This window comes from Centroberyx gerrardi, chromosome 10 (assembly GCF_048128805.1).
Source record: "Centroberyx gerrardi isolate f3 chromosome 10, fCenGer3.hap1.cur.20231027, whole genome shotgun sequence".
In the NCBI taxonomy this organism is placed as follows: Eukaryota; Metazoa; Chordata; class Actinopteri; order Beryciformes; family Berycidae; genus Centroberyx; species Centroberyx gerrardi.
The window spans coordinates 17384749-17396562 of NC_136006.1; the positions used below are offsets into that span (position 1 = coordinate 17384749).

General features: G+C 44.7%; 1 protein-coding gene across 1 annotated transcript in view; it reads left to right on the top strand.

Moving 5' to 3' along the window:
• anos1 (anosmin 1) overlaps window positions 1-11436 on the top strand; it is a 37828-nt gene extending 26392 nt beyond the window's left edge. Inside the window, exons 7-14 of the mRNA XM_071927039.2 lie at window positions 971-1176; window positions 3247-3391; window positions 4078-4224; window positions 6308-6396; window positions 7549-7720; window positions 8174-8394; window positions 9122-9263; window positions 9865-11436. Of these exons, the coding sequence (XP_071783140.1) occupies window positions 971-1176; window positions 3247-3391; window positions 4078-4224; window positions 6308-6396; window positions 7549-7720; window positions 8174-8394; window positions 9122-9263; window positions 9865-9923 (1181 nt within the window). The 3' untranslated portion in view covers window positions 9924-11436. The remainder of the gene's footprint in view (window positions 1-970; window positions 1177-3246; window positions 3392-4077; window positions 4225-6307; window positions 6397-7548; window positions 7721-8173; window positions 8395-9121; window positions 9264-9864) is intronic.
• Window positions 11437-11814: the final 378 nt, after the last annotated feature.

The window sequence follows — 11814 nt, forward strand, 5'->3', positions numbered from 1 at the left end:
CACCAGGTGGGAAAAGGATTCTGCTGCAGGGGTGGAAACCGATCCGCAATCAGGCCAATCAGTGCCAGAACGTTGATAGATTGATGGGAGCTGTCATGGATTTGATGAGCTCCTGGCCATTCTGTCATGCCTTTGTTATTTACATAGTATGGCCATGTCATCTGATTGCAATTTTGCACTACCATACTTTGTTAGGGCAATTTGTAAGAACTGACTGCTTATTTATCTTGTGCGGCCAACATCAGCTGGTATGGTGAACCGATGCGTCCAATTGTGTTTTTGGACCAGATTAAATGTGTTTCAGGTGGGAGTGGGTAGGGGAGACGAGCTAACTGGGCTGTGGTGCGGATCATTTTCTCATTACGGGGTTATTCCCACTGGTCTGGCATCTGGCCCTGCCTCTCCTCCTCCACCAGGCTGACATCAGCACTGCACACGGCAGCCGGCAGCAGGCTGGGTCACAGCCCATATGGATAGGTTCAGAACCAGCCTTACTTGAGACACACACGCGAACACACCCACGCACACACTACAACACACATAACTTGTTAGAGTACCGGAGAGAGATGGAATGCGAGTGTGGAGCCCAAGTGAGCAGCATGTGTTTGTTAACCCCTGACCTGCGCTCTCCGTCCTGCCAAACGCTGTCATAGACATGACATGACACCTGTCATAACATCTCATGACAGATTGTCAATGGACGACTAATTACTTTACACACCGTCATACTGCCCCCCCTGCTCTCAGCTGCAACGCAAAGCTCTCTGAAGTGGTGAAAGGTGTCCTGGCTTGTAATACATTCGACCTCAAATTATACTTGCAAAAACAGCCTGGGCCTAATATTTGTCACATATTCGAGCCAGAGGCCCTCTCTGTCTTCAGTTCCACTTACTGCTCCCTAAATGTCCACAGATGTATTCAAATCTGGTACGACTGACTGTGTTGTTGCTCGTTGTTGCTATGTCTTCAGATCCATCTGCCCCTCCTAGCCCGGCCAGTCTGCGTGTCACCAACATGACGCTGGGTGAGGAAGGCCTGGTGACAGCGCGTCTCAACTGGACCCTGCCAGAGGAGCCTGACATCCCCATCCATCACTACAAAGTGTTCTGGAGCTGGACTGTGCCCGGCAAGTCCATGGTGCCGTCCAAGAAGAAGAGGAGAAAGACCACCAACGGGGTAATCTTCTTGCCCTGTCTGTCTTACTGATGTGTTCTCTCTTTCTTTCTTTCTTTTCTCTCTCTCTCTCTCTCTTTAAGACTGCTGGGTCTCTTCCAAGCTCATCTCGGCCTCTCCTCCTCCAGCCTCAACACATCACTGTAAATAACAACCACAGGCCCACAATGGAAAAAAAAGATAAACATGGAAAGGCAGTTGCATTTGATTACGTAAACTTGCAAGGCTATCAATCACATACAGATCGACACAATGCCCTATTCATTGTTTTATTTCCTCAAACTGGTGGAAAATAGCCTTAAATGAATGGTTAAGCTTTGGAAGAAAACACAGTATCTCATTTTAGCCTCATTTACCGTGATAAATCATAATTTTTGGGATCTGTGTTACTTGGATATATGGATTTGTGTTGCCAAAGTTATTATCATTGTTATTATTTAGAATAGCTATAATCCCACAGCATTTTGTACTTTGGAGGTTTTGTTTTTCCTACACAGCATTTTTGATTGTGTAATACTGCTATTCCCAAACTGGTACATGAAAAGCTCCAGGGATTGTGTGAGAAGATTAAGGCACATATTTCTTTAATTAAACATAGATCTGAGTAGCTTCAAAGTCCTGTGGTTATTATATATTATGAGCATACTCCCCCAATTTGTCTGTTGGCGTTAAAATATGCATCAATATCAAATCCAGAGTTGCTCAGTGTTTCACACATAGATATAAAATAACTAGTTGCTGTTAGCCCATCATGAGTTAGAGGAGTATGTTGAATAGTTTCTGCTGTTCCATCAAAACAAAAGTAAAACTATTATCTTTTGCATTAACACATGTATTCAGTCTGATGTGAGGCCTGTGTTGCTAAAACTGGACACAGCAGCTTAAAAGATCCTAGGTATTGGTGGATCACGTTTTGCCTTGATTTATTTTTAATGATAGAAATATCATGGTTAAAGGGAAATATTCTCATTGTCCATACCCTCGTTAAGCCGTAGAACAGTTAATTTTGCATACTGGAACATTCACAACTATCTCCTCTAGCCAGAATCTAGAGAGGTTTTATGGCCTCCTGCCTGGGATATCAGATAAAAAGCTTCATTTGCAATCGATCAGAAAAGATAAATATCATTTGGATGTAAAAGCTTAAACAAACAGGCAACCTAAGAGTCTACCCAGTCAGTCTCTCTTTCATTAACTCCAGACTTAACGTTTTGATGAGAGTTTTGGTTGTATTGCTTCTAGATTAAAAAAAAAAAACATATTCATGTTCACAAATAGGCCTTAGCAGTGACAGGTGATTGCAACAATGGCTTCTTAAACGCCTTTAAATTGAACCGAGCTGCATATAAATCGTATGAATAGACCCTATAAATCACACACTGTCTCTCATGCATGAGTACATTTTGCCGGTCAAAATACCTCCAGCAGTAAAATACCTTAAAAAGTTTTCTGAACCTTTTGCATAATGCATACAGTAACATGAACTGATAACAGATACCCCTATTGCTCGGTATGTCGTTTCATTAGAGACTCGAGCAGAAAGACGGCTTGTCTAGACAGTCCACATGCACCTCTACAGAGTCTTCCCCTGAATTCGTTTTTGAAATGCATAGCAGATGTGGCACGGAGGAGATAGAGGTGGGAGACACCAGACACCTATTGACACATGTACTAGTGGTTTCCACTTTGGCACCTCGGGGCTTTGAAAGCAACCTGCTGGTAGAGGAATGTCAAAACACGCACAGTCAATAACTAGAACTCATCAAGCTCATGCTGATGGTGGAATGCTGGAAGTCAAACACACAGTGAGGAAGCCCTGGGAGGCTCTGATAACACATCTCCCTCACAAGGCCCTGAAGGCTATCTCCTCACCATGCTACCTTCCTCAGCCCCACATGTGTTCCTAATAACCCGGGCTTTCCCACCGGCCCGGGTCGAGCTGGGCTGGGCTGAGCCGAGATTGGATTATGACTGGGACAGTGACAGGACGGTGGCTTTGAAGGGAGGCTGAAGTGACAGTGTGGTATCCCCGTCACGCGGTGCTGTCAGTAAGGGTGTTGTCTGTTGTCGCAGGCTCAGAGCTGGGTGGATCTGGAGGGGCTGCAAGCAAACAGCAGTTACACCGTGGAGCTGCAGGCTGTCACCTACTGGGGACAGGTGCGTCTGAAGAGCTCCAAGGCTTCTCTCCACTTCAGTACCAGCCAGAGTAACGACTCAGGTAAAGATGGATGCTTTTGGTGATATTCAGTTGTTCATTCAGCTGTCTAACTTGTAATGTTTTGTCACAGTATTAACATATGGCATTTGGTGGACACTTTTAGCTGAAGCACCTTACCACTGGTTCATGCTTCACACGGAAATGGACGTGTCGGAGTGCATGTAGTCAAATTGCAGCTGAACAAAGAGGAACCAATTCCGGTGTTTTGTTTTGTTTTGTTTTGTTGTTTTTTTCTCGGGGGGTTTTCTTGTTTTTTCTTGCTTTCTTGATGTGGAGAGCTGAATGTTCCTACAGCGCCACAAAAGTACTGCAGTTTTCGGCACACAGTCATCATAAGAAAAAACGAAAGCCGTGAGTGCCAAGGTGCACCAACAACACATCAGCGTTCATATGGAGCTCCTGCGTGTTGAGAAAGCATGAACCAAGCCTCAGCACCGCGAGTGCGTACATTTTAAGCACGGGCAGCTCCAGAGGGAATTGAACTCCTAACCTTGGCAGTGTTGGTGCCATACTCTGCCCATTGAGTTACAAAACCACATATTTATGCATAAAGAACAAGTTATAACTGCTGTGATCTTACAAAGAAATTATTGTGTGTTTCCGTTACCATGTTGGAGAGATTACCACAAAACAGTCATTGCTGTGTCTTAGCTACAGCAGCAAACATTTCTCCTTTCTCTTCCCAGCAAAATCAGTGCTCAAGTCAAAGAAGGAGGAGATATCCCCAGTTAGTTCGACCTTGGCCAAACGCCCCTCTGGCCCTCTCGAAGTAGGCACACCCTTCTACCAGGACGGCCAGCTGCAGGTCCGCGTCTACTGGAAGAACCGGGGAGGTATGCGTTATACTGTATGGGTTCTTAGCCTTAATTAGAATCCAATTACCACCCCATTATGTCCATCAATCACTTTGACTCATGTGCACCATAATAAATTCTGTGTTCAGTTACTCATGCAGTGGAAGATTCATTTTGTAAATGTGGTATCGGATGGTGTAGATGAAATAAATGGAACAATGTGTCTTTGTGAGAGCTGGGTAATGTGAGTGCCGGGCGAATGGGTATAAACCTGCACATGGACTGGTAGAGCGGAGCCACTGTTTAGTAAAGAACAATAAACACAGGGAGCCAGCGCCGTGCGATGGGATTTATTGACAGCTGTATTTAATAGATCCTCGCCCTCGCATTAGCGTTGAAGCAGTCCATTTTGTTTTACAAGACCTGACGTCATCAGCAACAGAAACAGTCTCGGGTCGCAACACCGCAAGGGGTTAAAGCCTATAGGAATGCCTGTCCCAGCAGCGTCCATTCCCCAACCCTTCTGTTAATACCAGAGTGGAAATATGGAAACCTTGAAAGCCGTGCTCTCAGGGTAACCTGTCAAGTCCCATTCACTGGTCTATGTTATGTTACTAATATATGTCATCGCCCAAGCCAAGCTCCACATCTCAGAGTCAAGAATGCAACGGCTGGCTAACGGAGAGGCCTGGTGCTGGAGCTGGAGAGACCGACTGCTGAATCATAGAGAGCGAGAGAGTGAGAGAGAGAGAGATTGAGTGAGACCTCCGCATGTTGGCCCGGAGTTGCTAGCGAGGTTGGCCTGGACTCGGAGAGCTGAGTGATGATGACGGGGTCAAGCATGGCTTCAGAACCACAGTGTTGCGGAGCGGAGCTAATCCTGGTCCAGCTCCTTTTTCTGTGGCTCGCTTGTAGACCGGGCCGGCAGTGTGGGCACCGCCACTCACCGGGCTGAGGGATGACCCTGCCGCTCACACTGACAGCCCCGGTTACACTGCTGTAAGCATGCAGACATACAGATGGCCTGGAGAGATGGAGTCCCTGGACATCTGGTTTCTGTGACGGAGAAAAGGGACAGGTTAACTGAACCGCGATTAAACTCTCACTCATTGTCTCAGTGTGAGCCAGAGCAGCCCGGCCCTCTGGGTTGTCTCCGGCAGACATAGGAGAACTTTACTGTACACCGGCTCAGATAATATATCACTGTCTGCCCAACGCACAGACAATAGACAGCAGTCCGGCGGTGGCGGCACTTCTGAGGCTAGCTTCCAGTCATGATTTATCGAACGCTGCTGTGGCTCTGTTCTCTACCTGATTTCCATGTCCCTTTTCTTGTTTTACATACCACTTCCCCTCTCTGTCAGACCCAGCTAAGCATATCTTGTTTATTTTTTCCCAATTTCCCGCTTCCCTGTAATTCCTCTCTTCTGCTTCCAAAGAGCTCAGGGGCTCCGAGTGCCAGATCTGTGTCTAAGCCTTCAAAGGCCCCCTTTTATCTCCCCACCACAACCCAGGCCCCCGCCGAGGGGCTAACATAGCATAACTCAATTATTAATCGGAGGGGTATTTCACATCCAAGCGACACAGATGAATGAATAATAAATCCAGTAAAATAAGATGAGGGTGATGGCAGGAATAAACACTGCTGATTACCCTATGAGGCGCTACTGTATAGTAATGAAGTGAATGCTGCTGCTATAGACCATGGCTGGGAGCTGGCGTCCCGGCATGGGCAGGGCTGCTGCTCCACTGATGAGGCTGCAAAACCCCCAAAACCCGTGGTTGTGGATTGGGCCTGCAGTGAACAAAAGAAAAAGGCTAGGGAACAGGAAAATCACAATTAATAAGATAACGCGAGGATTAAGAAGGAAATGCTCCATGTTTTTCATGCTGCATTTATCTTTTCTAGTCGATTGCATGTTTCATGGAGATAGGATCAAAGTGATTAAATGAACAGATCTCAGACAGTGAGTGTTATGATTTGTGAGATACCATCATTTCATCCGACCAGAGGTTTTTTTTTTATATCTGATTTAATATTCAATGGGTGCTTTGTTGTATACTGTGGCATGTGGTGCTATTTGAGTGACATTCCCTCTTCTCATCCTCCCCCTGCCCCCAGACCCCATGGTGAGTCGCTACCATGTCCAGTGGATGCCGGAGTACTGCAGCCACAACGAGACCCGGGGACCGGAGAAATCTGTCACGCAGGTTAGTCTCCAGCCATCGTTTCAGACCGTCCAACTGAGGGACGCATCACACAGCGCAGTGCAAAGAGCCGTGGCTTGATCAGCAGCTCTGTGCTATGCAAAGCACGTGCCTAACCTTTTGTCTGATGCTTAGAAAGGACTAAAGAAAACATCTCCACCGAGTGAGTCTGAAGCCCTGTTGTGTTGGATTTGCACTGGGCAAATCACTGGCCGTTGTTTTGAATATTATGAGTCAGTCGTGTGGTCAGGCATGTGGTGTGTTGGCCAATAAAACGCATTTACTTAAACAATGTTTCCCGGAATGGGGGACCATTCACCTCCAACAGCCCCAGCCACACTGCTGCATGGGGCTTCTTTTAGGGCGCAGTAGGGTTTGGGTGGGGGTTGGGAGAGTTTTGGGGGGGTTGGGAGTTGGCTGTTTGGGCTCAGGCTGATACAGGATGGCAGAGGCCTGGCAATCAACGCATTCTTTGGGGACCAGCTCTCTGGTTGCTAGGAAATATACATCCTTTTTCTATAGATCACTGGGAAGGATTCCAGCCTTGTGCTCTTAGACCCCTGTGTGTGAGCATGGCGCCTCATTCACTTTTAATCAGAGCTGTTTCATATCAGAGAGAATATACACACACCCTTTCTCTTGGGGCTGCCTATTAATGTAGACCCGCTTTATTACAAATGCAAGATCTAAATCCACTAGTCAGCAGGATTTTTTTTTTGTTTCCTCGAAAAGAGATGAGAAAGGCAAGTTTTGTTCAGATCAATAGATGATTAAAGTCTGAAATGAGTGTAAAGTATTAGACCGCTGCACAGAATTCATTAACATGGATTTACATGTCATACTCATTTAAAATTACACATGAATCCACTTTGGCTCCCCCGTCTTTATTAAGTTCCTCTTGTGTTTGTGCTACATTTGGAAGCCATAAAAAAGAAATCATCATTTGTATTGCAGTTTGAATGGGAGAATAGTGGCTTAACCCCTACCATGTGAGTGTTCAAAGTGGTGCTGTAATGTGGGGCAAGTTCCTTAGGCCTGAGCGGGAATGTGATCCTCCCTGGCTCTGTGTATTTAATTATCTCTGAAGCTCCATGGGACCTGACCTGGGCGACATGTCAAAGTCATCAGGGCTGAATAATGTGTTTCTTGGCTCAGGAGAACTACATCAACCTCTCCGGCCTGCTGTTCTCCTGCAAGTACAAAGTCACCGTTCACATGCTCAAGTCCAAGAGACGCTCTAAGGACGAGAGCACCACCTTCCTCACCCCGTCCTGCGCCACCATCCGGAGCAAGACTCACAAACACATCCCCTGCCCAGGGGAGGGAGGTGAGTATTTGGTCTTAGTATTCTGACATCATAAGCTGCTATAAATAAATACATATACACTGTTATATTAATGCCCTCACGCAGCTTGCCCTATATCAGTGATTCTCAACATTTTTCATATCAAGGACCCTAATTTAGTACACATTAGGGCCACAGACCCCCATTTGATGTGACCCAAATCTGAGAATATTTGTATTGTTAGATATGATTTTGTCCAGAATTCCATGACTATCTGCAGAGTAGGTAGAGAGATAACAGTGAAACTATCATGAAAATAGTCATTCTCCTACATTCTCTAATTGCGTAAATTGTAAATGAAATAATGGTGATGTTCAACAATTCATCATTTTGCTGGGGACCCCCTGGAGTCCCCTCAAGGACCCCTGGTGGTCCCCACCAGACCCCACGTTGAGAACCACAGCTCTATATGACAAACCACCTTTCTCCCAACAGCTCCAGGGCTTCCGAAGGTTTTGGCCAAGCCAGAGAATCTGACTGCTTCCTTCTCCATCAATGAGGGGAACATCACCGGAAACTTCCTGTGGCGTGTGTCCCGGGTGGCTCCCCACCAGCGAATCACAGGCTTCCAAGTCACCTGGGCTGAAGTCACCACCGAGAGCCGGCAAAACAGCTTGCCCAACAGCATCATCTCCCAGTCCCAGATCCTGCCTCCAGTAAGTCTGTTTTCGTTCAAATTGGATTGCTGTTTTTCTATTCCAATTCCCACAGTCAGTATGCGGTAAAGACTATTTTGTATGCTTTTCCATATAGCACAGGGAAAGCAGCTCAGTCAGAGTATATATCACCCACATTTTAACTGATGATATTGCCCCGTGCTGTCGGAAAAAGAAGTACTATCTTCAGCATTTCATTTTACAGCATCTGTCAATGGTAAGGTTGTTTTAAGGATAATGCAGTTGTGGCCTCTTTACATGAATCTTGTGATAAGCGGTGGTGTGCAGACAGACACCGGGGGAGATATGAGGGAGCGTTGTGCCCTGGTGGAAGTTCTCCTCCTCTACCTTTTCATCTACCTTCCCTCCTTCCTCTTTCATCCTCCGTGAGAGCTCTGAAAACCCCGCTATTCTACATAATCTGCTCTATCAACAACACGTTCCGCCTGTCTGCACCTCCCAGCCTGCCGAGCTCATCTATAAATAAAACCACCCACCACACGCTTTATCAGGCTGGCAGCAAAAAAGAGAGGGAACAGGTCTTATGAAAACAAAGTCTTTGTTTTTGTCTGTGGTTTGTGCAAAGAGAGCTATGCAGCAGCTGATACTCCCCAGGTTTATCCAACAGCCCATTCAAATTCAAATCCAGTCAAATTCAAAAACATGTTCTGTCGTACTTGGACTGATTGTGTGTTTTCTGCTGCTCTCTTCCTTCCCCCTCCGGCAGGATCATAACTTGCTTGTGGTGTCTAACCTGCGGCCAGCTACCTACTACAGACTGGAGGTGCAGGTGATAACAACTGGAGGGGAGGGTCCTGCTACTGTCAAGACCTTCCAGACCCCTAGTGTCTTACCAGTCGTTCAACACCGTAAGTACTAAGTCACTGGCAGCTGTTTTAAAGATATCTGGGAATATATAAGAGTTGTTTCTTAATTAACTTGGTTAAAGTAGTAATGTTTTTTACTTATTTTAGTTATTTTGGTGTGACATCTTTGGTGCCAAGTGCTCATTGCTGTAGTGTTTCTGTACTGCTCTTCCCAAAGATCAGCTGTCAATTAAACAATGTGTCCAGTACTGTGTTGTTTTTTTCCTTTTTCTGTTGATGAAGTTTGAATTTCTGTAGGTGGCGCTCTTTTCTTTGTCTATTCAGCCATGGTGGCTAACTACCTAGTTCTTCTCCTACTTATTAACTGCTGTTGATGCTGCCGGAAACGTAAAAGGCATCACTTTCTGTGCAGCAGAGCTATTTTCCGTGGAAAGAGCTAACAGCCACTGGGCGTTTAGAACAGCAAATGCAGTCGATGTAAAAACTTTCATGACCTGGGTATCCAGAATAACTATTATCTATCGGTGATGGAAAGTTGCAAATCAGACATATATATATATATGAAAATGTCATGGATTATTACTTCAGTATGAATCTCTGACATGGTATCTGATCTTGGTGGGTCTCTGGTTGTGTGTTGTAGGACCCAGACTCCGGCAGCACCACTCTCATCACCAGAAGCCATCGGTAGAGAGACACTGAGTCGCCGGACCAGGCAAACCCAACAGGGAGAAGCACCGATGGCTCTCTGGTCCTGTCTATCAGGGAAGGAATGTGTGGAACCAAACAGAAACACAGCACACCAGACCATGAACTGACGCCCCTGCTCATGAAACATGGGTCCTTCTTCTTCTCCAGGCTCCACAACACACAGGCTTTTCCTTCTTAACCCCTCTCTTGACTGCAGTCACCAGATGGGTGTTGGTCTGTACAGTCAAATGTATACTGTAGGTCTCACTTTCTGCGCTGGTTAGTACATAGTTCACCAATTCATCAAACCCCAGGTAAAAATAAGATCCAGGAACCATCAAATTGTTGTAGTCCAACAATCAATATTCTGCACAGCAACAGCAAATTCGCAATTCCAGTTGGATTTGATCGGAGAAAACTCACAGCACCCGTTTGATTGATTAATGACATGAAATTAGCTCATGGTGTAAAGAAAAAAATATATTGGCAAGTTGATTGAAGACACTTGAACACAAATGGAGGGAAATGCCATGCAATTGTAAAGCAATCGTTTATTCATGAAGAAAGAAAAGTAGAAATTCATCTATTTATTTTGTTTTACCCATTAAAAAGGCGCTTAGGCATACAGTAAGTACTGATGGATAATGTAACTAAAATCATTGATGTCTAACCCAGAATATTTCTCATAGTATGTTGCATGTAGTACATTTGATTTTTGAACTGTAAATGAATTACTTGCTTCAAATTGAATGCTCGTAATGGTTTTGCATGACAAACATTAGCATTCTGTTGGCATGAAATAATGTCTGTGTTACCTCTTTTGAATATGTTAGCAATATTTCATTAACAGATTAACAAAGAACTATATTGGGAGTAATATGTAATGTTTATTAATGAAATTATAACTTGTGTGGAAATGATGAATTGTATATGTTCTTGGCTGTAGAAATATTTGTCGTGAAACAGTCAGTGAATGTCTATATTTATTTATGTGTGTATTACAAAGTTTGGTTTGGATGTGTGTGAATGTGTATGTTTTGTGTGTTTTAGTCTCGAATTTTTGAACCGGCAAAAAATCTTGTAAAGACATTTTGTAAAAATGGAATTGTAAATACAGTCTTATGTTACATGTTATTTTTCCATGGTAGAAACTGTACAAACTGCTAAGTAATAAAATAATCCTTAACCTATTCCTTTTGCTATTTGTTTAATTGAAACTGCTGTGAGCAGTAAATAGACACGCTTCTCCTCCCAGCCTTGGACTATTTGGCAGATGCTGTTGCTTATTTTGGCTGTAAAACCTATCATGCCAGACTCCCAATGCAGCATATTCACTGATGGGTCCAGGAGTCTGAGACATGCAAGTCCAAATAAACAGGTCATCTAGCTCACCAGCCAGAGTGAATTTACCATAGCTGGGGTCGGGCACCCCTCGACATAACGCTCGGCTTCTCAGAGCAGTTGTGTATTTGAAAAGCTTTAAATCCCTCTACTGTTCACCAGCCTTTCACCCTCATAAAATGAAATGTGGAAATGTTTATAAGAAAATAAAGCCTGCCGCGGTAAGAGTGACACCATGCGAGTTAAGCCTTTATGTGTGGAGTATCTGATTTGCGGGTTTAAAACCTCAAGCTGGGTTATTTGTATATTTCAGATGACAGTCTTTTTAGCAAACGTAATGCTGTAAGGAGTGAATACAGAATAGTGTTGAATAGTGCATTGGTCTGCTACACACCCTCATACCATCCACATGTTTTAACATGTATGTAACCAAACAAGTTGATTTTTTTATAAACTGACTTTTTTTATACACTCACACCCGAGGGCATAACTTCAGTCTTGTACTGTTACTACTGAGCAAATCTCGACTGGAGCAGCTGGTGGTTCAGCACCTTGCTCAAGG